Source organism: Drosophila serrata, unplaced genomic scaffold (assembly GCF_035046125.1).
Source record: "Drosophila serrata isolate PLE 108 unplaced genomic scaffold, ASM3504612v1 contig_184, whole genome shotgun sequence".
NCBI classification, from domain to species: domain Eukaryota; kingdom Metazoa; phylum Arthropoda; class Insecta; order Diptera; family Drosophilidae; genus Drosophila; species Drosophila serrata.
The window spans coordinates 7,836,921-7,862,097 of NW_028257082.1; the positions used below are offsets into that span (position 1 = coordinate 7,836,921).

Sequence of the window (25,177 nt, forward strand, 5' to 3'; positions counted from 1 at the left end):
GTCGAAGTAATGGAAACAGTCTCCAGAATCGAATCCTGATTGATATGGATCGATGGTTCGCTTACATCGAAAGACATTCAATAGTGGACAAAGTGGGCAGAATAAGGCGTGGTCCGATTTACAAATGACACCAAAGAGCTGACATTGATGCAGTTTAAGGGTAAAAAAGAGTTGTGGGTACAAGTCAGATGGGAAAAGTCATATCTTAGGTAGTATTAGCAGAGTAATTTTAGTTTATAGTTTATAAAACATCGTTTTGCATTTCTTTCCCCATTCAGTTTAAAACTTAAATATTTTAAATGTATCTTAAATGCAGCTTGAGCTAAAAGAAATCAATATACATATATATATTTTACCATCAGCATTTAATAATACTATACATTCATTTCCACATTGCCCCACTCATTTGCATTGAAAATATACATGTTTTCATGTTCTGGCCATCTTTCTTGCTTTTATTTTTCTTTTATAAACCAATTTGTTGATACTGATGATGTTGTTGTTGTTGTTGTTGTTTCTTTTAATATTATATTTACATATATTTTGCGAGAGTAAAAATGCATTCACCTGTCGTCCGCTAGTCAGCTCCCTTTGAATCTTTTTCTCCGTACAATGTTTTCCAGCATTTTCCCTTTGCAGTCTCAGCGTCAGTATCCTGATGTCCTGGTTGTTGTTGATTTTGTTGGTGTTGTTATTGGCGTTTGTTGTTGTTTGTGTTGCAGGCACTGATTTAATGCCAGGGGCAACTCCGTTGTTCAGCTTTCCTTTTTTTATACCCTTATGTTGAAGGAGATTATCAAATTGGGTCAGATCTATGAGACTCTGGAGAAGGACAAGTAATATCTCTGCGTCTAAATAGTAGTATTTTCCCTTGATCTAAATAGTAGTATTTTCCCTTGATCCAGCTGGTATGTTAATTAAAAGCACTGTTATGTACACTTTTAGAGCTCTTATGCGCATTAAAATGAGTATGTTTGTTAACAGAGCTGTTATGAGTACTTTGTTAAATGTTATAGTCACTTTATAAGCTGTGTGTTCTGTTATATTTACATAATGTGCTTTTATATTAAAAATGAATGATTTTCTGCAATAATAATTATAGTTTCTGCTTATAGAATCGACTTTTAAGTTAAATAAAATACCTATTATGTTTACAAACGTGCTGCTATTTCAGAAGTTAATGATTTTCAACAACTTTAACCATGGAGGAAGAGTATTAATACTTCTTCTTACCCAAAAAATGTTTCCCTTTCCATATTTTGTATTATTTTTTTGTTACTGCTGCTGCTGCTGCTGCTCTCGTTGCAGCGACACCATTTTATGGTCGAAACTCACACACAAAAGAATGAGCTGAAGATATTGCGCATACGCCACGTTGGCCCTGTCTCCTCATCCATGTGAATGTGACTGCGACTGCGACTGCCACTGCTACTGGGAGGACATCTCACAAAAGCTTTGAAGTTGCATAGATAAGCTTCAGTCTGTGGAGTAAATGCTGCATAACCGCCGGCGATTTGGCCGCCAAGGCGACAACTTCCCATGGAGAAAACATAAACTTATGTCATAAGCCATAACCCCCCTTTGGCCAAGCGCACAAGGGTCTCGGGTTCTCAGGTTCTCTGGTTCTCAGGCTCTCCAGCTACCAGTTACCCGGCATTAACCCATGTAAGCCGGAGTGTGGCAGACAATGACCCGCGGGTTATATGGGGCTATAGGGGAATAGGGATATATTCGGTCCACTAAAACAGAAACCAGAACGAAGGAAAAGTATAGCCGGCAGACCTAGCTCGCACACATTTTAAGCTTATTTAATGCGCGCATAAATTATTCAGAGAGGATGAGGAGGAGGAGGGAGTCCTCTGTGTGGGCTTCGCGTTCCGCTGGCATACTCAATTATTTTAGATTATGTTTGGATTAGTGGTCAGGAGCAGGACTATGGCCCACTCCCGGTTCAACGGTCCCTGCGTCTGGTTATTGCACTTTATTGTCATTGGAGCGCCGCACTGGCGATGACAGCCCTCCGAATGGCTTTCGGTGTCCTTTGGCCTTTTTTCCTGTTTTCTATATTTTGTTTTTGTTTTTTTCCTTCCTTTTTTTTGGCTGCCCCAATCAATATTTAATTGACCCATTTCAGTGCTTTCTTTCTCTATGAATGGCTGTAGGTTTCCTTTTTTTTTGTTCACGTTGAAAACAATTTTATGCCTTTCCAGATTAAAGCTGGAACATAAGTCAATATGGAAAGTGTTGCGTGTTTGGTTTCAGTTTTTTTTGTGTTGTTGTTTGTTGTGTTTTTTTGTGGCAATTGTGACTTAAATAAAAGGATTTCTTAATGGGTTGTTCTTAAATTAGTTGAAATGGGTTATCTTTTTAAATGAATCTCTTTATTAAGCTAAAACAAAGCTCCTTAAATTCTTATCTTCAAGTTAAAGATATATCTCTTTCTTAAGGTTAATCTTGTTTCCCTTTAAGTTTCTAGTTGTGGCAGACCTTCTTCAGCTTCAGATACAGATACTCCAGGGCAGTGAGCCATTTGGGGCATAAATTAGATTAGAACCGACCATAGCCAGTTGGTAATGGGCGCTGAAAGCATTTTTTAGCCGCTTTTGCCGGGCCATGTACTTAATTTATATTAATGTTTCTGCCATCTCTCTCTGTCGCCGGCACGCTTTATATATTTGTATATCTATATCTGTATATTTAAGTATATATATATAAATATATATATATCTGGCAGCGCCCTAAATTAATTTACGCGAAGCTGGACAAAAAAGCGAGTATCTGCAGGATCCCTGATGCCCCATAAAATGTTCGTCCCTTGCCATTCTTATTCCCTTTTTATACCCTTGCAGGGTATTATAATTTCAGTCAGAAGTTTGCAACGCAGTGAAGGAGGCACCTCCGACTATATAAAGTATATATATTCTTGATCAGGATCAACAGCCGAGTCGATCTAGCCATGTCCGTCTGTCCGTCTGTCCGTCTGTCCGTCTGTCCTTCTGTCCGTCTGTCCGTCTGTCCGTCTGTCCGTCTGTCCGTTTCTACGCAAACTAGTCTCTCAGTTTTGAAGCTATCTGAATGAAACTTTGTAGTTAGCCTTCTATATACTCTCACTCGTATATATGTCGGAACGGGCCGGATCGGACGACTATATCATATAGCTGCCATAGGAATGATCGTAAAATTTTTACAAAAAATTTTTTAACTTTTTCAGTTTTCAATAGAATTGGATCAAATTTAAGATATAGCCATTTTACTATACTCTACAATTTTGTGTAAAATTTTATGAAAATCGGACCAATATATCATATAGCTCCCATAGGAACGATCGAGAAATTAATATAATTAAATTTATAACTTTTTTAGTTTTCAGCTGATTTTCATCAAATTTAAGGTATAGCTATTTTATATTAGTCTTAAATTTTTTATCAAATTTTATGAAAATCGAACGACTATATCTTATAGGTGCCATACAAACGATCGTTTGATGTAGAGGAAAAATGCAAATCTGTGAATGTAAAACTGCAAATATAATATGTATAGGTGAATGAAATGAAAGCAGGTATTATTATTCATTGTTTTTTAACACAAATATATATAATTTATATTGTATGGATTCCTATTCATAGAAGTTCTATCTGCAAGGGTATATAAACTTCGGCGTGCCGAAGTTAGCTTTCTTTCTTGTTTTATTTGTTTTTGTATTTTTTGGGCTTTCAATACACTTTAATGCATGGCCATTGATGATGGCTTGTTGTTCCTATTGTTGTTGTAGCTGTCATATTCAATCAAATTTGTTATGGAAATAAATTGACAAATAAATTGTTGTATCAATTTATTCGTATCATTAGCGTGTCCCATGGCGGTAAATTGGTTTTCAATTTGATTTCCAAATGAATTGATGGAATTTAAAAAAGATTTGGGTTGTCTTTTTATCTGTGTGAATAATTCTTTTAGAGATTATTGCGAGTGATTTCTTTGAGTTTGTGCAGGAATTATATTTGTGACATTTTAAAATATATATTTCTGTATTGTAAGTAAATTGTGTATATTTAGATTCTATATTTTAAGTGTTTTAATAAATAGTTTGAATAAATATATAAAGTATTGAAATGTTAAAACGTAACGTTTATGGTTAACTTACCTCTAAAATTCTCAAGTGCGAATTCAGTATCAATTTTGTATCATTTCAGATTCTATTTTATCATTATATACTCTAATAAACACAAATGAATTTAAAATAATAACTCAATTATATAAATTTATATTGAATTATATTCAATCACATGTTTTAATTAAATTGTATACCAATTTCAACCGTTTTAACCAATCACTGTGATTTTTTGCAGTCACAATTTAATTAAAATTTTCTATTTATGCATTTTCAACAACCTAAGCTTTAAGCAAATAAATCTATACAAACCAAAGTGAACCAAAATTGTTGTTGTTTCTATGTTTTATTAGGAAATCCTTTTGGTTTTTCATGCCCATTGATACGCACACTCTCACACACGTTGTATTTCATTTCGATTCTGTAGTTGTAACCTCAGAAAATCGCTGCCGGCAGCGACACGCTGATTAAATCAAATAACTTATGGCTTAGCCGCTGCTCCTGCTCCTGCTCCTCCTTGAGTTCCCTTCTGACTAGGGGAGTCCCTTCCTGGAGCCAGGACAGAAGCTCCTTGGAGCAAGGATACTCGCAGTTGTCGGACAACGGAAATCAGCGCTGCCCAATCTGCTGTGTGGCCGAGTTTGGTTTGGTTTGGTTTAGTTGGGTTTTCTTTTTTTGACTGGATGGTTGGATGGTTAGGAGGTGAAGTGGGCCAACCGCCGTGGCTCATTGTGTATGAAATTTGCTCAACTGCAAGCCAAGCAGAAGGAAATTGCACACACACACTCATACATCCACAGAGCCTTATCCTGCTCACTGGATTCATTCTACCTTCTTTTTTTTTTTCTGCCACCAGAAGCTTCTCCTTTTCTGCTCGACTGCTGATGCGAAAGCTTCCTTAAGGCACTGGGAAAAATTAGGGGAAACCTATACATATACTGTAGTAGATTTTCCACAACAGTTATGAAAAATTAATCATAGAAAAGCATACCATATTTAAAAATTATCTAGTTAACAAATATACCTTTTACTGCTTTACAAATTAAATAATTTGTTAATTATATGTATTTTTAAAGTAAAATTTCAATATTTTACCCATTTTTCTCCCTGTGCATATCTCTGTTACTGCCATTTTGCTTAGCCCATACACTTGAAAACGTTTACTGTCCAGGACCTAGGGTGCTTTTCTCTGGGATATTGTGGGTGGATTGTGTGTGTGGGTCGGGTGGTTGGTGGTGTTCCTTCATTGTTAGTGTCGCTGTCGCAATGTTCATCTTTTGTTTCAATTGCTGCTCTCCCAACAACGAAGACGACGATGTCGACGGTCAGCTCAGATTTTGTGCCCGTATCTAAGCGCCTCCCGGATCTCAGAACCCATCCTCCTTTTCCCGTGCGGTTGGTTTATTGCAATTGATTTTGACGCCGCTGTTTATGCCACAACTGAACAATCGGAGCAGTTTAATCCAACTGCCAACTGCCATTGCCTCCATGTAGCCTTTGTGTTTGTGTAAGCATTTCCCGAATCGAATCGAATCGAATCGAATTGAATCGATACCATACCATTCCATTCGATGGCAATGTAAGACAGCAAAACTCCAAATGCTACCAATAAAATCGAAGCTTAGGTGAAGCGAAGGCAATCCTGGTTATAGTCCGCCATAAAGCATAGTTTCAATAGATGTTGAAAGGATTCCCAGGATGAAAATTGCGGGCTTAACTTTAATAAAGATGTCTCAAGTATTTAAATTCTAAAACCTTTTAGGTATTTATCAATTAATACAAACTTGAAATTTAATTATATAATTTATTACGTATTTATAAATACTTCAAAACCCCTAAAGACACTTTAAACAAACATTAAACATATTTAAGCTTAGTTTATGTGCACTTTAAGCTAAAGCTTTTCAAAATTCCCTCGACCTTTTGCCAATAACCATTCCGTATTTTCCCTGATTTTGCAGCTACGTGCACGGAATTGGCTCCGAGACGCGAAATTCTCTCTTCCATCTGCACAACGGACGCGACATGGTCCTGGTCACCACCTGTCGCCATGGCAAGAGCTGGCGGGAGCTGCAGGATAATCGTTGCGACGAAGACAATCGCGAATACGACAGGTATGTACCTCCCATGGAGATGATGACGATAATGATGATGATGTAGAAGACGGTGGCAAAGTGGCCAGAAATTGTTTCTAGCTGTCATTGGGTCTGCAAGTAATTTGTTTAGCCTCCGCCATCGTGCTAATAGCTGCCACGCCCCCATCCTTTGGCCATTAACTGAAGTCTAAGAGTCTCTCCTGCTCTCGCCGCCCGTCCCTATCTGGATCCATGCCGGGTGATTAATGTGCTGAAATCCGACTTGACAAGCTCATTTAAATGGCACGACACCGAAAAGGCCAAAGGCATTTGCAATGCCAATGGATTTTTCGTTGAGGGGACACCCGGGCACGCAAAAGGACAGTGACTTTTCAATCATGTTCAGGTTCAAATCGAGATCCACATCCCACTTTCACAACCAAATGATTTCAAATGTTTTCCGGTCGTTTTGTATTTGGCCAAATTAATGGTGCAAATGAAGTTATAGAAAATGCCTGTCGTAGATGAACTCGTCACTTGATGGATAGGATTAAAGTTTCTACACAAAATGGGATCATTTTGAAGGAATATGGAAAGTCTATAGGAATGCCAGATTTTTCCACAAGGAAATATCTTTACTTTCCCCAAGAATTGTTTATAAAACAAACTCAATTGGCACAAATACATATGATTTATATTTGGAGATACCTTTTTTCTACTTTAAAATTACTGTGAAAAATGTTTATAAAATACTTTTTTAAATAATTTTAATGAAGAAAGGTCTGTAACTAATTTGTCATATTGATATGTTATTAATCTTGAATACATATCCCGCAATATATTTTTTATTTCTTAGCCTTTTTTCAACGTTTTACTAAGGACCCTTTAAAGAGAGAAAAAAATAGAGAGAAAAACATATCCTAAACAAAAACTAGTTGAACTAGCAAAAATGTCAACTCTCAAAATTTGCTTCTTACCTTTAATTGAATATAATTTTTTTTAGATTTTCAGTGTTACTTTCTTCGCCACAGCGGCATTTCGTCCTTTTCTTTTAACCCTCCCCCGACAGGCTGTCTGTCCTCCTTTTTCCCCTCATATCTTGTAATTTGACATGACTTATGCGACAAATCTGCTTTGGCGTCAAGCGTCAGCGATTTATGCTTTCCCCCCACCATCCCTGAATTTTCCAGCTTTTTTCCCGCTTTTCCCCCTGGTGAAAAAAACCCAAACCCCAACTCCCTCAACTGTTCTACATAATCAAGCAAATTGCTTTCCCACTCACATCATTTTTTATCAAGGGGCTTCGCTGTCGGGGAAACTTCGTTAATGCACCTGTCAGATATATCTTTTGCTTCCTCTTTTTTCCCCCGCATGTGTTGCTTCTATTCTATATGTATATATATAGTATAGTATAGTTTAGTATATATATTTGGGTAAAATTGCATAATACCCCTTGAATAGCATCAGCAATCTTTAGTGTTTTTTTTTTTTTGCTCTAAGAGCTCATGAATGCGCGTGGGCGCCAAGTTCTTTGGTTGAGTTTTTCAAGCTTCTGTATTTTTGATGAGTTTCCATTCGGCATTAATATGCAAAATGCAAATATTTGTTGTTGTTGTTTGTTAATATACATAAATAGTGATGAGTAGGGGCAATGCCCAAGAAAATTTGATTCCGAAGCCAAGAACCGAAATCCATTCAATTTTGACAATGACTTAAAAGTTTTCTCGTTTTCTCTGGACTTTAACTTTGTAAAGAAAAAGTGAAATGGGAAGTTAATGGTCAGTCAAGCATCAAATTGAGATTTCTCTATGAATTTTTAGATGAATTTTTCTTTCAAAATTCATGAAAACAATAAATTTGAATTTTAGGAAGATAATAAATATAAATTAAATTGTTCTAGAGTAAAAAAAGATGAATGAAAATCTTTAATTTTAATTTTCTCTTACCATATTAACTTGCTTTTAAAAATCCTTGAAAGAATATGATAAAGCTCAATTAAAGTCTTAATTTTTACTACCAAACTTGGACCTTAAAAATCCCTTTTAATTGCTGTAACTTTTCCAAATCCTGTCCATATAATAATGGCTATATATTATATATATATTAAATATACAGCCATATTCCTTTACGCAAAATCCATTAAAAAGTTTTGTTATTACTTCAACTCATTCTTTACCACAGCCTGCCACCAAAATATATAAAAAAGGAAAGAACTTTTTCAACTGCATTCAAAAACCTTGAGCTGCTTTTAATGAAATTTTTGTTGTTTTTGTTGTTTGTTGCTGCCGCAGTCCCGCCTTTTGTTGCTGTTGTAATGAGCCTAAGGCGTCAATGGCTTTTGCCGCCGTCGATGTCATGCAACATATGCAGCACAAGAAGCAGAGGTTGATGAGCCGCCGATGATGATAATCATGATGATGATGATGATGCCACACGACGCCAGTTCTATTTAACATTTTCCTTTTTTTTTTGTATTTTTTTGCGGCTTGCGATACGAGGTCAACGATATTATCCAGTTTGTGCTTCTTCTGTGTCGGCTCTGCGGTTGCCACTACTTAGGAGAATTTTTTTGTGTCTCAAAAACAGAAAAAAAAAGTAGAAAAGAAGTAAACTTTGGCAATAATATACCACCCAGATTTAGGTATATACCTTTACTTTGTTTGGATTTGAATTATAGGATTTAATCGGAAATCGATCATAACTATACTTAAAATATTTTCAGTCTTTGAATCGATATTTATCGATATTTAAAAAACTCATAACTAAGTCAAAAAATCATTAATTTAAATTCGGAAAGCTTTCCTATGTTAGTTTTTAATGAAATAATAAATATGCGTACTCAATTTAACATTTCAATAACATTTTTGAAAATGTTGCCCCTCGAAAAATTTAAAAGAATTACATTTTAGCGGGACATACCTAGATCGATTCGGCTGTTGATGCTGATCAAGAATATATATGATTTATACGGTTAGAAATCACTCCTTAACAGCTTTTCAAGCTTCTAACTAAAATTGTAAGATCCTCCAGCAACTGTAAAATTAAAGATAGTCTAAAGTAACTAAGATAAAAATTTAAGGTTTATAATTTATTAAATTTATTTCAGTTTACTATATTACAAAGCACACTTTTAAATAATTTCCAAATGCAAATGAAAATTCATTTTACTTGTGAAGTAGTTTTTCATATATTATTCCCAAAAACTAAGCATTAAATCAATTGTATTTAAATTGTTAAGTGTTTAATAATAATATTTTTTTTCAGTGCATACCAGACTGCGGTTGTGCTTCTGTGTCAAAGACTTTGCCTATTTTTGAAGTCAGCCGAAAGTAGCAACTGTGGGAAATAATGAGACGCCATGTAAATGTCCTTGGGAGTAAAAGTTGTTCCTCATTTTCTTTTTTGGCCTGTGTTATTTTCTCTGTGTTTTTTGTTATTTTTTTTTGTGTGCTATTTTTTTTTTTTTGCCGCTAACAGCAGACGCGACGAAATTACGTATACGCCATGTTGCTGGGAGGCCACACCAACTGTTGCAGCCACACGTAGACGCGTTTGTGTGCGAGTGTTTTGGGGCAGGACCGGGTGGCACTATTGCCTCAAGGTTCTTCTGTGGCAATTTTCAACATTCGGCGGCCCTTTAATTTGAGTTTAGCAATTTATAAGGTTTTGCAGTTTCCTTTTTTTTTAGGTTGCCCAATTTTTCAATACGCAATTTTCGAAACTTATTTTGCAGGCGTGTTAATGTGCGTAGTTTGTGGGTGGGTACAGTGTGTGTGTGTGTGAGGAAACTTTCCTAGAGTTCAAGGTTTCTCTGGGGAAACTCATTTTTTGGCTTTTGGCATCAGCAAGTTTCTATATTTACATGTAAATATATATAAGCAGCTTGGCAGCGTTAGGAGAAAATGGTGATGGGTGCATAAATTCGAGAGTTTATTTTATTCATTGGCTTGAATTAGAATGTGATTTTCATGGGAAAGCAGCTCCTAAATCTTTGGTAATATTAAATGTATTTTATTAAAATATCGCCTTATGGTTACTCCCCTTTTAATTAAGAAATATTCTTTAAGTTCGAGCAGAAAAATCCATCTCCTGAGCTCTTCAATTTATAAAAATATGCAATTTCCACTTTTGAGCTCATCCCTTTGCACACACACTCGCATCGAAGTTAATATATATAAAAATGCAGCCCCTTTTCGAAGATTCAAACTAATTTAAACATATGAAAAGGGAAGAAAGAAAGAATCCCTTCTTCTTTGGCAGTCAACTCATTACAGGACCCTTTTTCCTGTTCCCTCCTCCTCTCATCCCCCCCTTTCGGGGAATCTCCGGCTTTATGCATTTTTCATAATGTAATTTCCCAAGTAATAAATTTTCATGCCAGCATCATCATTATCAACAACAAGCAGGAGGACGAAAGGAGAACGAGTGCAAACTTTTGGCTCGGTGCAAGGTGCAGATGCCGTCATTGCACCTGTTCGAAGGAGCTACCTTGCCTCCACACTTTTCCGTTGCCACTTTCCACGTTAATCTCAGATTTCCACATAAATCACTTTAAAAAGGCGACACACTTGCAGGAGCCGAAGCAGCACCAGGAGCACGAGCACGAGCAGGATCTTCAGGCTGTGAGGGTGGGGCCAGTGCCAGGTGGAACAGAAGGCACCAGAGCTACCGCCAAGGTGGGAAAGCGAGTTGTGCAATGGCAATTTCTTTGAGTACTTTCTCCTATTTCCCCTTTTCACTATTATAACGTCGGTGTCGGTGTGTGAGTTGCCCCAAAAAACGTGCCAAGTAATTGCCGGCCATTGCCTTAATGTCCTGGGCATAAGGACCTGCCATGAGTTGAGCAAAATAATAACCAGACTTTTCCCCTCAAAAAAAAAAAAGAAACTCTGTTTTGATGTATGAAAATATTCATTAAATTTTTGGCTTATTTATTTTAATAATTATACATAAAATGAGGTATTTAGAGTTTTGTAGGAAATATATTACAAGTAAGGGTTATTTATTTAGGGATTCGAAATCGGTTACCTCCGCATGCTTCAATTTTTCAGTTATTTTAATTAGGTAATATAACAATATTTAATATATATTAACAGTTTTAATATGATTAAAGAGAAATAGATTTAGGCATTACACAAAATATTTAAGACTCATAGGATAGTTCTGTATGAATCGAAATATCAGTTTACCATTATATACACCCCATACCATTATATATTTCTTCTGAAAACCTCTCAACATTTCCCACCCATTTCTAGTTGCATCATAACAATGTCTTAGAATTTCTGTAATAATCATAAATGCATTTGTTTTTTGATGTAAAAAGGGAGAAATGCTTTCCTTTTGGCCCAAGTCCCTTACGCATTTTATGTGTGCGAGTTGCATTCGCAATTTGCTCGACGTCTTGATGCGGTTATGCTTTTTGCTTTCATTATGAGCCATTATCACGAGCTGGCGACAAGCGACTTGCCACACGATGGTCACAAAGAAACCAAAGGGGAAATGGCCAGGAGAGTGTGTCCTGCCGAACATGGAAGAGCGCAGAGTGGAAAAGGATGCTGGGGGACGAGGACGAGGTCTCTCGACAGCGCTTGACGCGAGCTTTGCACTTGTAACTAATGCGCCATGTTTAATGTTTTGCTGCCGTTCCCCCACTTATTTTTATGCTCCTACAGAGAGAGAAAAGAAAAGGTTGAAAATATAGATTGAAAATATATATATTTAGGAATTAAAATGGAGAAAATAATAGAGTAAAACTGTTGGAGAACACCTTTTATACAACCTAAAAGTATGAAATTTAATATGAATTTTAGGTTCAAGGTTTAAAATGTATCTTTTATACATACCAATATTTATTTTTATTGCTTTTAATGTAATTAAAAATATTTATTTATAGCACTTTGAATTGTTTTAATTGCTTAAAAGCTTTTCATTTGATTAAATACATAGATTTATATCACTTTGAATTGTTTGAATGGATTTAAAGGTTTTAAGTTGATTAAAAATATATATTTATAAAACTTTAAATGGTTTTAATAGCTTCATAGGTTTTAATTCATTTAAATATATATATTTATAGCACTTGCAACATTTTTGCTTGTTTAAGTAAATATAAAATTAATTAAAATTGTTGTATATATTTTTTGTTGTCTGTATCCTGGCCGCTGCTCCTGCTTTGGTCCTTCTTATCATCTTTTTCTGTTGCAACTGCTTTCTGGGCAAACAATGGCAATGGCAACTTTTACAGCTGAGTTTTTACCGCCCCTTTTCCTTTTTCCCATTTTCATTTGCTGCGTGCTAGGGGTGTGTGTCCTTTTTTTTCTATCTGCTCCTTTTGTTTGATTTTTTATTTGTGTTGCACTCTGCTTTTGCTCCTTTGGTCCTTGTTGTTTTCTGCTTTCTGCTTTCTGCGGACTTGCAGTGCATTCGAAATGCTTACCAAATTGTCTTTATTTCAAATGCTGGTTTTGAAATATTTAATTTTCATTGAAATTCATTGCAATTTTCTCTCTACGCTTAAAGCGACCGCTGAACTTTTTGCCAACTTGAGTTTTTTTTGTCCTGACATCTCTGTTCTTTAAAGTTTCTCTTCTCGTTTTTTATATTTTATTCTAGCTGCTATCATTTTTGCTGTTTTAGGATCTTTTTAATTAATTTTGCATTTCGCTGCAGCTGACAAGCAGTGCCAGCCATGGGCAAGATTCAGCGCTAGGTTCACTTGCAGCAATTAACTAAATGTTGCGTATACGCCACAGAGACCGCGGATATATACGTAAGAGCTCTTGTGTGCTAAAAGCACTAAGATGACAGAACAGAATTTTGCTGCACAAAGGAACGATACGAAAAGTAGAGCCAGGAAAATCATTGAGGAAGTTGTGAACCGATATGCGGAAAACTACAAAAGGTGGATTACATTCTGCCTGTCAAAGGCAAAGCTCCAATGATGAGACTAAATAGGAAATCACAACGTCAGGAGTGCTCCCTCCTCCTCCGTTTGTCAGTCACTCAATCAGCTTCGTGTACCTGAATATCCCCATGAACAAGAACAGGAACGGCATGGAGGGAGAAAATAAAAATGAACCAAGTCCGGAGACCACAGGCAGTAGGGCAACCTTTGACAGCTGGAAACCACTTAAATTATATGCCTGCTGAGAGCAGGGTTGCCTCCAGCTCACCATTCTACCTTCTGCCTCCTGCCTCCTGCCTCCTGTCAGTTGCTTATGTTAATTTTCCACCGGGCCTAGGCTCCCAAGCAATTGACATGAACTGAAGTGACTTACTTTGTGGTCTTTCTCTACCAACGAGACGACCCCCCTTTGACGCCCGCAAATCTCTGAGGTAAATCTCGGCAACAGGTGTCAGGGGTTGGGCACTGAGACTTTGAATGATTTAACTAAGTAATTGCTCATGGTATGTGCTGAAATGTTATTGAACAAAGTTTCACCAGGACTTTTCGAAACAGGCAATAAAAGAAAGCCATAACTTGTTGCTTCCATAAACTGGTACATACATTTTTCAAAAGGAATATTTTCTTAACGAAGGAAACTTTGTGAAAAATTGCAACAGAAGTAAGGAAAACACTTTAAAAATCTAGGATGCTTAGGAAATAAATAAAAAGGTGACTAAAGGTGTGAAATGTAATTTTTAAAGCACGGAATTAAGTAAACATTTCCTTTTTTTTTGTGTAAAATTGTTTTAACTAATTGATTAAACCTTAAGATCCAAATTATTTTATGTTAGTTTTCTTATTATTTGATATAATATTTTATTTTACATTTAACTTATGCTGATTTTATGATATTATTAATTACTGCGGCATTTTTAGCCCTGAAATTGTTTCTTAGAAAACTTTCTCAGCCTTTGAAGGCAACTTGTTGCTTAAGTAATGTAACACGCAAGTTGGTAAAGTACTTGTTAAATCATAAATAATAAATATTTCCTTGGCTCACATAGCACGCAAGTTGACAAACTTTTCAAAAAGAGCAATTTCTTAGCCAATAACTGTGAGGAAAATTCCTGTGAAAGAGCAGTTTAAACAGGAAGCCCTGTTAAATATGCAAATGAGAAGGGGGAAATGAAAAGCCATATTAATTACTGCTGCATTCTGGAATGCGAGTTAATTTCCCTGCCGCCATCTGTCTAATGGCTAATGAAGTGGCCGAGCTTTTCCGCTTTTCCAGCTTAACTAGGCGCATGGCCGGCGGCATTAGCAGAAACATTTCTATTTCAAAAACAGAAGCAGCAGGACTCTGGCAACACACAACTTTTGACAACAAACGCGTGTAAATAGCAAAAGTTTTGCTTGTATGAACCCAGTAAACAGAGAACAAAACACAGAGAGAGCAGCAACCGAACTTAACTGAACCGAACAGAACTGTTCGCTTAACTTGGCGGAAAGCTAAAAATCATTTAATTAAAGTTCATTGGTGCGAGAGGGGGAGGGGGAGAAGAACTAAGCTGATGTCTAAACAGTAAAGTTGCATGTTGGCGGCTCCTAATTGCTTAAACAACTAACTAACAGCCGAGCAGGAAAATCAAGGGGGTTAAATGCACAGGGGTTTTCAGGTTCAGGATCCAAAATACATATATGTAACATACCAAACAGTGCACTGACCTGCATATGAAGGTGGAGCAAGTGTTCCAACACATGTAATACTCTCCTTGTACAAGCCGTATGCATAATGTTGTCTAATTAGTTAGGCCAAAAAACCACGCCCCATTCAACACAATGCAGAAAGAAAACTTGAAGGAGTTTTCCCGACATAAATTAAAGGCAATAAAAAAGGCTGTCTGGCAAAATCTCATTTCAAAATGGAAAAGGCATTAACCTAAAAGGAATTAAATCAGACTTTACACTTGAGTATATAGATTGAATTTGATTTGGTAATATTAAAAAGTCTGTCTTTTGGTTTTTATTCTTTTGTAGGGTATTATAATTGCAGTCGGAAGTTTGCAATAATTCGGAATTGACCGGATCGAACGACTATATTATATATCTGCCATAAGAATAATAGGATAATAATTAGAAAAATATGTATAACCTTTTCCAGTTTCATCTTATTTGAATAAAATTCATTTATTCATTTCATTTTATAATTTCGGTTTTGATTTTATTAAAATCGAACAACTATATTATATAGCTTCCATAGGAACGATCGTTAAATGTCGAAAAGCAAAATACATTTACTCTATCCCGCCAACTCTCCCGCTCTTCTCTCTCGTACTCGCTCACTCTCCCCCCTTTTACTGCAGCTTCCTCTGCCTATCTCTGGAGTTCTCTATTTCTCTCGCGCTCTCACTTTCTCTGTTCTCTTTGCGGCTCGGTGACTATAAATAGAGGCACTGCCGTCGAGCTGGCCTCAGTCTGTCCGTGGGGTGCCTAGTGTTAACATCTCTAGTGATAGTGGCAGTGATCGTGATTGCTCTTCGACTCCCAAATATGTTACCTGACCAATGCAATATATCTGAATAACCAGAATACCAAATCCGGTCTTGTTAAGTATTAAAATTGTTGAAAATTCATAACATATTATTGTTTTTATAATATTTTACTGCTTTCCAAGTTAACACTAAAGAGTTTTGGCTAATTTATGATCGATTTCATATTCGAACCCATGGTCCTATGTATAACTGACCCTGTGATTGCATAAAAAGAGTTCTTTTTTTATGAATTTCACTTTAAGTAATCTTATAGCACATAAAGTCTTTGGCAATTTTCCTTTTTGCGTGAGCCTTGCGTAATTGTATTCTGGGTAAACTTTATCATCAGCTCCTTTTTCGTTCCTTCCTCCCCTTTGCTTTCTCTGTTGCAAGTTGCCTGCCTATGCATTTGGCAGTGTAATTTTTCAACTCTCGCCAAAATGTCAGAGGCAGGCCAACATGCAATTTATGTTGTTTGCTCAAGATTATTCATAACGAAGTCTAGAACTGTTGCAGCCTGGCCTTTTCCCTCCCTCCCTCTCTCTCTCTCTCGCTCTCGTTAGCTGGTTATTTTTTTTTTTTTTGGTGCGTTGTCAATGTCCAAAATGCTGCGCATGCAGTTTCCTAATACCATTTCATGCTCGTTGTTTTTATACCCTTGCAGGGTATTATAATTTCAGTCAGAAGTTTGCAACGCAGTGAAGGAGGCACCTCCGACTATATAAAGTATATATATTCTTGATCAGGATCAACAGCCGAGTCGATCTAGCCATGTCCGTCTGTCCGTCTGTCCTTCTGTCCGTCTGTCCGTCTGTCCGTTTCTACGCAAACTAGTCTCTCAGTTTTGAAGCTATCTGAATGAAACTTTGTAGTTAGCTTTCTATATACTCTCACTCGTATATATGTCGGAACGGGCCGGATCGGACGACTATATCATATAGCTGCCATAGGAATGATCGGAAAATTTTTACAAAAAAATGTTTAACTTTTTCAGTTTTCAATAGAATTGGATCAAATTTGAGATATAGCCATTTTACTATACTCTACAGTTTTGCATAAAATTTTATGAATATCGGACTACTATATCATATAGCTCCCATAGGAACGATCGAGAAATTAATACAATTAAATTTATAACCTTTTCAGTTTTCAACTGATTTTCATCAAATTTTAGGTATAGGCATTTTATATTAGTCTTAAATTTTGTGTCAAATTTCATGAAAATCGGACTATTATATCATATAGGTGCCATACAAACGATCGTTTGATGTAGAGGAAAAATGCAAATCTTTGAATGTAAAACTGCAAATATAATATGTATAGGTGAATGAAATGAAAGCAGGTATTACTTCATTGTTTTTTAACACAAATATATATCATTTATATTGTATGGTTTTTTATTCATAGAAGTTCTATCTGCACGGGTATATAAACTTCGGCGTGCCGAAGTTAGCTTCCTTTCTTGTTTTGTGCTGATTTTGCTTTTAAAACGCGAGCTCAAATTGCTGACCATTTAGGGGGGAGTTTTAGGATCAAAAGAGGGGTTGCGAAATGGTGAAGAGGGGTGGATAGCAAATAGGGTGTGCGTTGTGTGTGTGTGTGTGTCTGTTGCCTGCCTGGAGGGGGGAACATGACCAACTACATGTAATTTTACGCGCAACTTAACTTGTAAACTGCCAGCCAACCAATGCCACCGCTTAAGTCCCCTTCTCTATACCTAAACCTGTACCTATACCTGTACTCTATATATGTTTATACACACTCACCTGTATCAATGTTTGGTGTACATGGCGTATGGGTATTATGTACGTTTGATGCATTTCGTGGCTTTGATTTCCAAATTAAAGATTAAAGTGGCCGCACAAAATGCGCACTGTGGTCTTAACTTGAAAGCGCTACTCTACCGCTGCTCCCCGACCTCTTTTGTGTTATGGGGATAACGTGGCGTATGAGTAATGTGAGTAAATGTTAAGCATACGCCCTGTTGGGCATTTAGCTGGAATTACAGGAATTTTAGTCGAATATCAAAGAGCAAAGCAAAACCAACAATGAGTTGTGCTGAAAACGTATTCAGCAAAGATTTTCCGAGGAAATTAAGCAAACAAAAATATAAGCTGTTTAAGGCAAAAGTAAACTTCTAGCGAAAAGATAATCAAATTGATGAAAACCAAACAAAGAGAAGACTTGAAGTAAGCTTTCCTGGTAATTTCGGTTGTAATAGTACGACTAATTTATGGTGCATATCTGCGAGTAAAACCATAATGAATTCCAATCCCTAACTACCAAAAACTAAACCAATTTCCATACCATCTTCCAACCATTTGGCACATTTACAAGAGGTTGTGTTACACAGCCTCCCCCTCTTTTTCCCCCGAAGAAAACCCATTATCATATTGTAATGCCGGAACAGTTCTCAAAGGATGTCGACATCATCTCCTTGGGGTCGCATTTTCATCGTCCATTGTTCGATTAATTGCTTCAGTATCCCATTATGCAATGCCATGGCTCTCACTAATTTACATGTCCTTTCACCCCGCTCTCTCCACTCTCTCTCTCTGTCTGTTTTTGCAGGTACGACTACGAGACTTTACTGCAAAATTCCACTTTCTGCCTGGTGCCGCGAGGACGCCGCTTGGGTTCCTTTAGGTAAGCATGAAAACAGTTAAAAAATATAAAAAAGAAAGGCAGGTAAAATATATATAAAAAAACAAACAATTTTCATTTCACAATTCCATTTTTCCATGGTTTTTTCTTCACTATTTTTTAACAATTTATTCTTATTTCTTTTTTGTGCAGATTCCTGGAGGCCCTGCAGGCCGGCTGCATTCCTGTGCTATTGTCCAACGCCTGGGTGTTGCCGTTTGAATCGAAAATCGATTGGAAGCAGGCCGCCATTTGGGCCGATGAGCGCCTCCTGCTGCAGGTGAGTCCTGGGGGCAACAACACATCAGTATTGATATCTATAGTTGGTATATGGCTTCCCCCTCTATATATATATATATATTTCTGAAATATTGAGCAGAACTGTGGCAGTTTGTGTGCCACTTTCAGAGTCGTTTGGCCAAAGCGATTTCATTTGGCTGTCTAAAAAGAGAAAACTTTCCATTGTTTATGTTGACGGGAAGTCCTGTGGAAGTACTTTTTCGGGCTGGTAACCAACACATAAATACGAAACCCTGCAGCGTTGCAAAATATTTGTTGCACTTTTTATTGGCCTCGCCCTCGGCAAAATGTCCAGCCATTTGCCCCCATTGATGAATATTCTGCCAAGACTTTTAGATTTGTGCACCTGCGCTGGCTAGCGAGTTAGTTCAGGTGTCCGACTGTCCATGTCCTTGGACAAGGAAACAGGTAAAGCAATTAATTTGAAAAGAACAAAATGTCAGCTAAAGTCCGTCCGAGTTGATTGATTTTAAGGGATAATAAAACTTAGTAATGCAGTTATAGTTTCTGTAACTACTCAATAGCATCTGTTGCACTTTAACCTTTATTTCTTCAGGGCTTCAAGGTAAAGTGTCCTAAAATTCCACTCAAGGCTTATCACGCTTTGGCTCCTCCATTAGGATTGTCCACATTTTGGCGCTTAACCCTCTGTTGGCCTCTGTTTGCGGCAAAGATTTCCCAATCAGAGCCAGGTGAGTGGTTCTCAACTGTTTGTCCAAGTGTCGGCACCTTTTTCGTGTTTCCTTCGCAGCGAAAGCTCTTTGACAGTCCTTGCTGGTGCTGATGCTAGTGCTGGTGTGTCCCTGTTTCAGTTGTTTGCCAGTGTCCTGCCAGTGTCCTTTTTCGTCACGCTCTTGCGCCTTCTGCTTCTGCTAATGCAGAGAGAGAAAAAATAAGCTAAAGTGATTTACAATTAAATAGAAAATATAATCAACTGACTTACACGTTATTCTTATTTTTGAGAAACCTTTAATTGGTGTTGATAAATCCCTAGAGATATCTTAAAGTCTTGCTCAATATCCTTTTCTTTTGTCCCGGTGTCCTTTCAGTCGCACTTCATTCGCGACAAAGTCTTGGCGCCATGTTTGTCCTTGCAATTTTTCTCCTGCTTCTCCTTCTGCCTCAGACCCTTCAGACCCACCACGACCTCGTCCTCTTTTTCTCGCCTTGCACTTCCTGTTCCTCCCCCGTTCCCCATTCCCCGTCCATTGGCATGTTTGCCTTTGTAGTTTATTGGCAGGAAATGCAATTAATTAAGTTAACTTGAGCAGGAAACTTGAGCATGGACTCCAAACTCAACTCAAGTTGAGTCCCGTCCCATCGACTGGCTGGGCAAACTCTTTAAACTGTTTGGATTTAGTGCAATGCCGCCTGGCTTCTATAGCTCCTGGAGTCCTGCTCCTGGAGTCTTGCTGCAATTATGATGGATGACACCCGTGGGGCGGCTGCAATCCTTTAACCAATTAAGTTGTGCATTGTAAATTAATGCGCATTATGGCTCAGCTGGCTTGGGATAAGAGCAGCAGCCTCTATTAAGCTGGGATTACGTATACGCCGGGTATAACCATCACTCACCTCCCTCTCTCCTTCTCTTCTGCATAGGTACCCGACATCGTTCGCTCCATACCACCGGAACGCATCTTCGCCCTCCGCCAGCAAACGCAGGTCCTGTGGGAACGCTACTTCGGTTCCATCGAGAAAATCGTCTTCACAACATTCGAGGTGAGTCTGAAAGTGTCTCTCTGGGAAGAAAGCATTTGCATACGTACAAGCCATGCCACCTATTTGCGGCCGATAACTTGGGTGCCCCCAAACTTTTCCAGGGGGCACATCACAGAGGAGGGTTTCCAGTGGTGGGGTCTCTCGAAATAGCGACTCGAACTTACTTGGCAAGTTGTTGCGGCTTTTGTTGGTTCGCTCAATCGACAAGAAACAAGTAACGAGAATGTTCTTTGCTCTACTTAGCGACTCCTGGAGGGATTCCAAGGGATATATGAGGGATGTGAGGGAAGATCCTGGCGAAACTTGGGAACTCGGGAACTTGGTAGATGGAACTATGCAACAACTTGTTCTCGTGTCCTAGAGTTCGCACAGTGCGTGTTGTAATTAAACGAACCGAACTTTATGTTTGCAAAGTCAGAGTGTTTACCTCGAAATTAAATTAGTAAAAGGAAAATAAATATAAAAGAAAGTTAGTGCCATATTTGTGTTTTTTAGTTTATTTTGTTTAATATACATTAAAAACTTTTTTTAAAACCGAAGAGGTCTTAGAAAAAAGAATTAGTACTCAACTTTATAGTTAGAAAGTTCAGGTAAAATTGATATATAAAAGAAGGTTTTTGTACTAATTTAGATAAGCTTTTATACATCATTTATTTTGTTAAAAAGAAATTATTTATTTTCAATTTGTAAAACCTCTTTGGCATACTTTCTGTACCCACTGTATTTCGGCATTGATTTGCCTATGCAAAAACTACACTCTAAGCCTTGCAAATGTATCTGCTAGATACTTTTGCAGCCTAAGTAGCAAAACTTTTTCGTCAGCTATTGAATTTGAATTCGGATTTGTGGGTGGACCAGGCACACACTTAAGGGATGAGGAAGAGAGGTTAAGCTAGGTAGGGAGTGAGTGTATAAATAAAACACACGCATTCCACATGTACATATATGCGGAAAACAACAAACAGGGCGGCCAACAAAGTTATCTGCACACAAATGGCGAAAGCACAAATTCGCGAGATTCTCTCCGCAGAGAAGGGAGAATCGGGGAGCAGACCAGCGAAAGGAGACACAGATTGGGGAGACGCGAAAAAGCAAACTAAACCGCCGCCACTGGAGACCACTTTTCAACACTCAAATTGACACACAGGCAGGGACACGAGCAGCGGCAACGGGAACGGGCACGGACATGGAGTCGTGTAAGGATGTAGACACATTCACGCAGAGGATGCACGGGCATTCAATTTTGTGTAATCACCAGGGGGAAGAACCGTCGAATCGGAGGACGTAATGGGCAGCAGGGAGAGGATTCTGAAAGCTGAGGCTGCCAACTGAAACCGGAGACTCCTAGCTCGCATCGAGATTCACATTTGTGGCGAATCTTTTCGCAAAACTCAAAACACTGAGATGCAAAGTCAACTCAATTTTAATCAGATTTGGTAATGAAGAGCATACAGAATTTGGAAATTATTTAAAAAAATTATCTAAATTTGGGAAATAGTAAAATTCACTATTGAATATTGAATATTGAATTGGCAGATGATTTCATAACGTCAAAATATCTGTTTAAATGTGTTTAAAAGTTTACACAAATACTTTTTGCTATTTAGACTACAAGTATACGTTTTCATAGCATACTTTTTTGCGCCAATTAAAGGGAGTTTGAGCCTCAAGATATATTTTATTAGAATAGCTCTGTAAAGTCTTATATCCTGAAAACAAGTCAAAATTGTAGAGTTATTTAACCATTATTTTTCTCCGTGTAACTGCTGTTTATATTTAACCCCGTAAATTTTCCCTCAGTGAACACACCCACTTTTCTGCGAACATAGTCATGTTAACCCATGACGACCGACAACATGGCAATGTCGCCGTGCCTGTCGCTCTACTCGTTGACAAAAACCGCAGACCAATGGAGTGGCAATGGGGGAGGAAAAGTGCGGAGCCGGGGAAGTTGTGCAGATTGCGGCTCCATTGCCACGATTTCCCGTTTCCTTTCGGAAAACCCCTGCACCCAGCACCTTCATTTGCCTGCGTTTTGCCTAGTAATAATCAATTTGCAGTTACAGCAACCAAAATGTGTGTTACCAAATTAAACACAAATATTTTTCCTTTACCTTGTGACCTGACCAACTCGAACCAGAGTTTGTCGAGCCAATTAACCACTTGGTCCATAATCAACAAAGGACATGCATACTGGGGGTTTAGTTTGATTTATGTGTGACTTGGCAGCAAAAGAGAGTCCAGCCACCTTAGGCCTCAGTCTTGGCCAACCAATTTGCACAGTTCTGTAATTATTATTATTATTGGCTGTGGTGCTCCAGACCACCAGATGCTGCTGCCCTCCTTCTGTGCGTTTAGGAACCAAAGTTAATTGGGTTTTGATCGACCTGCAGCAAAGCCCTGAATAGTCAATGAAATTGATGCCTGGAGGGGGTGAGGGTGAGGGTTCTCAGGTGTAGTTAAATTGAGGGAGTGTTACAGATTTATGGGGGTTTGATCAATTAGTCAAGGCGTTTTGAATTTAATTGTATTTAAGATTCAACGGTATTTCTTAGTCGTCAAGAAGATATAATTGAGATTGATTTGTTGGAGATATATTTTAAAACTATCATAATGCAAAATTATTTTAAATATGTACAAAAATCTTAAATACAGGCAGCAGAAAAAGAGTCACAAGAGATTTAAAGACTAGAGAGCGTTTTGCAATATATATTTACTTATAAAAATTATCACCAGTTAATTAAACAACTTAATTGATATTCATTTGACTCCGGAGATCAAACAAAATTGTTATAATTTCGAATGTGAAAGATTTTGTTGTACAATTTCTACTACTTTAAGAATTTATTAAAATTATTAAGATAATCATTTCTCAATAAAATTTGAGCCTTTTCTAACTTAAATACTGTATAGGATAACTTCTCCTATTTGCTAGCTTAAATTCAAACTATTTTATACATTTAAAACAACCACAATAATGTTTTCAAAATATAAACTTAATATACATCATTTGATTGTCATTTTTTGGACTCCGCTGAGAGCAATTATTGATGCATAGATTTCTATTGGCTATGTCCAGTTTATCCTTTGCCTATAACTTGGCTATCACACTTAAAGCCCGCCAAACATGATTTCGGTATGGAAAAATGTTCCTTTTTGGCCTGCATTTTTGTGTGGCGGACATTTGATTTATGGCTTGCGATTAAAAAGATGAATTGTGGCATTTTCGACAGCAAGAGGGGGGTCGGGTGTGGGAACTAACAGAGACACTCGACCACGCCCACACACCTCCACCCTACACCCCATGCTGAGGTGTGGCACGTGCATCACGTAATGGCTCTGCGCGCAATCCTTTCTGGCTTATTTGACCCACATTTTGCATATGGCCAAGAATGCAGCTCCACCAAAGGGTCAACATCATCATGTCTGTCTGTAGCACCGCCTTCACCCAACTAACCTTCTACCCTTTGCTGTGGCCTTTAATATGTGGGGAAAAAGTTCCTGAGCTGGGCCAAATACTTGACGTGTGGAGGAGATGCCGTTGGTGGGTTGAAAACAATTCGAGAATATTTATAAACAGCATACGAAAAATTCCTGCTTCGTTGAGCTAGAGAAATTCCTTTATAATTTGTTTTTATTAATATTTTTACTCACATAGAGGCCTCCATCTTCTGTTTCGTCGGCGTGTCCTTTTTAACGCAAGCCACTCACGTCTCACTTTTCTGGAGTGGAAAGTTCCTAATAATCCTTTAGTCTGGGACACGTATGAATATGAATGGTATGGAGGGGATATTCAGGGAGGGGTCCTTTGGGAAGAATGGTAGAATCCTTTTCCTTTCGCTTACACTTAAGACCCGTTCATGCAGCAAATTGATTTAGGCATAAACAAGCCCCGAACGCTTTTAACCCTCTGGCTGTGCTCCTGCTCACAAGTGGCAAATAATTTCTGCTGCCTCAACTGACGCTCGGTCGGTCTCGTTTGAAAATTTCATCTTTTTGGGCGTTGAACCGCATGTGACCAGCCGGTGTCAGGATTGCATGGGATCCTGGATACTCCTGTTGAGCTTCCAGCATCCTGCATGCCACCAGCCTTGGTAACTGGTCCATTAAAGTCAACAAACTAACAACAACAGCTGACGGTTTTTGTGGGGTTTTCTGGTTTTTGGGTTCCAGTTTGAGTTTCGGGTCTTTTTTTGGGTTTGAGTTTTGGGGTTCCAGGTTATCCTTTGTTTGTCCCCAAACGCCTGATGTTGCTTTTGTTGGGTTTGCTGAGTTTGCCTGTGCAAGCAAACAGCAAAGGTGAATCTCAGAGAGGGTGGGAGAGACTGTTGGGTTCGGGTGAAAAACAAATTAAGCAGTTATTTGGGTTGTTAGACGCTTCAGCCAACTGGCCTTCGTTTTAGCCAACCGCCCACACACACACACACACACGCATCGTGTTACGCTTCTTGGTTGTTTTGTTTTTTGGGCTGACAATACCCTTTGAAATTAGTGAGTGAATGGGTTAATTCTTGGCTTCATCAAGTAAGTCATAAAAAGAAAAACTGGATAATTAAGTTGTTTGGTTTAGCTAAAACCGTAAGGGTTTTATTATCGGAGGTCTATATAATTAAGTTTGTTTAATTATGTTGTGGTTGGATTAGAAATGAAGTAAAATAATTAATAGGAAATATTATTTGCTGGGAATGCGGTTTATATTGATTATATTTGCATTCCCTTGAAGACTGAAATTCAATCAATAGGATTTAATATAAGAACAATTATATATATTTATATAAAAAAAAAGGAATGTCTGCTTTCAATTCATTCACCTATACATTTTTTGAATTTTTCTCTATTTTTAACAATCGTTTGTATGGCAGCTATGTATATTATATAGTAGTCAGATTTTCATAAAATTCTAGATTAA

The 25,177-nt window shown here is 37.8% G+C and overlaps 1 protein-coding gene across 2 annotated transcripts in view; it reads left to right on the forward strand.

The window, feature by feature from the left end:
- ttv (exostosin glycosyltransferase 1 ttv) overlaps nucleotides 1–25,177 on the forward strand; it is a 76,741-nt gene that overhangs the window by 28,159 nt on the left and 23,405 nt on the right. For both annotated transcript variants that reach the window (XR_002319320.2, XM_020944729.2), the window contains exons 2-5: nucleotides 6,070–6,222; nucleotides 18,175–18,249; nucleotides 18,400–18,526; nucleotides 20,149–20,268. Coding sequence is in view for 1 of the 2 variants with exons in the window: in XM_020944729.2 (XP_020800388.2) it covers nucleotides 6,070–6,222; nucleotides 18,175–18,249; nucleotides 18,400–18,526; nucleotides 20,149–20,268 (475 nt within the window). In the remaining variant the exon portion in view is untranslated. The remainder of the gene's footprint in view (nucleotides 1–6,069; nucleotides 6,223–18,174; nucleotides 18,250–18,399; nucleotides 18,527–20,148; nucleotides 20,269–25,177) is intronic.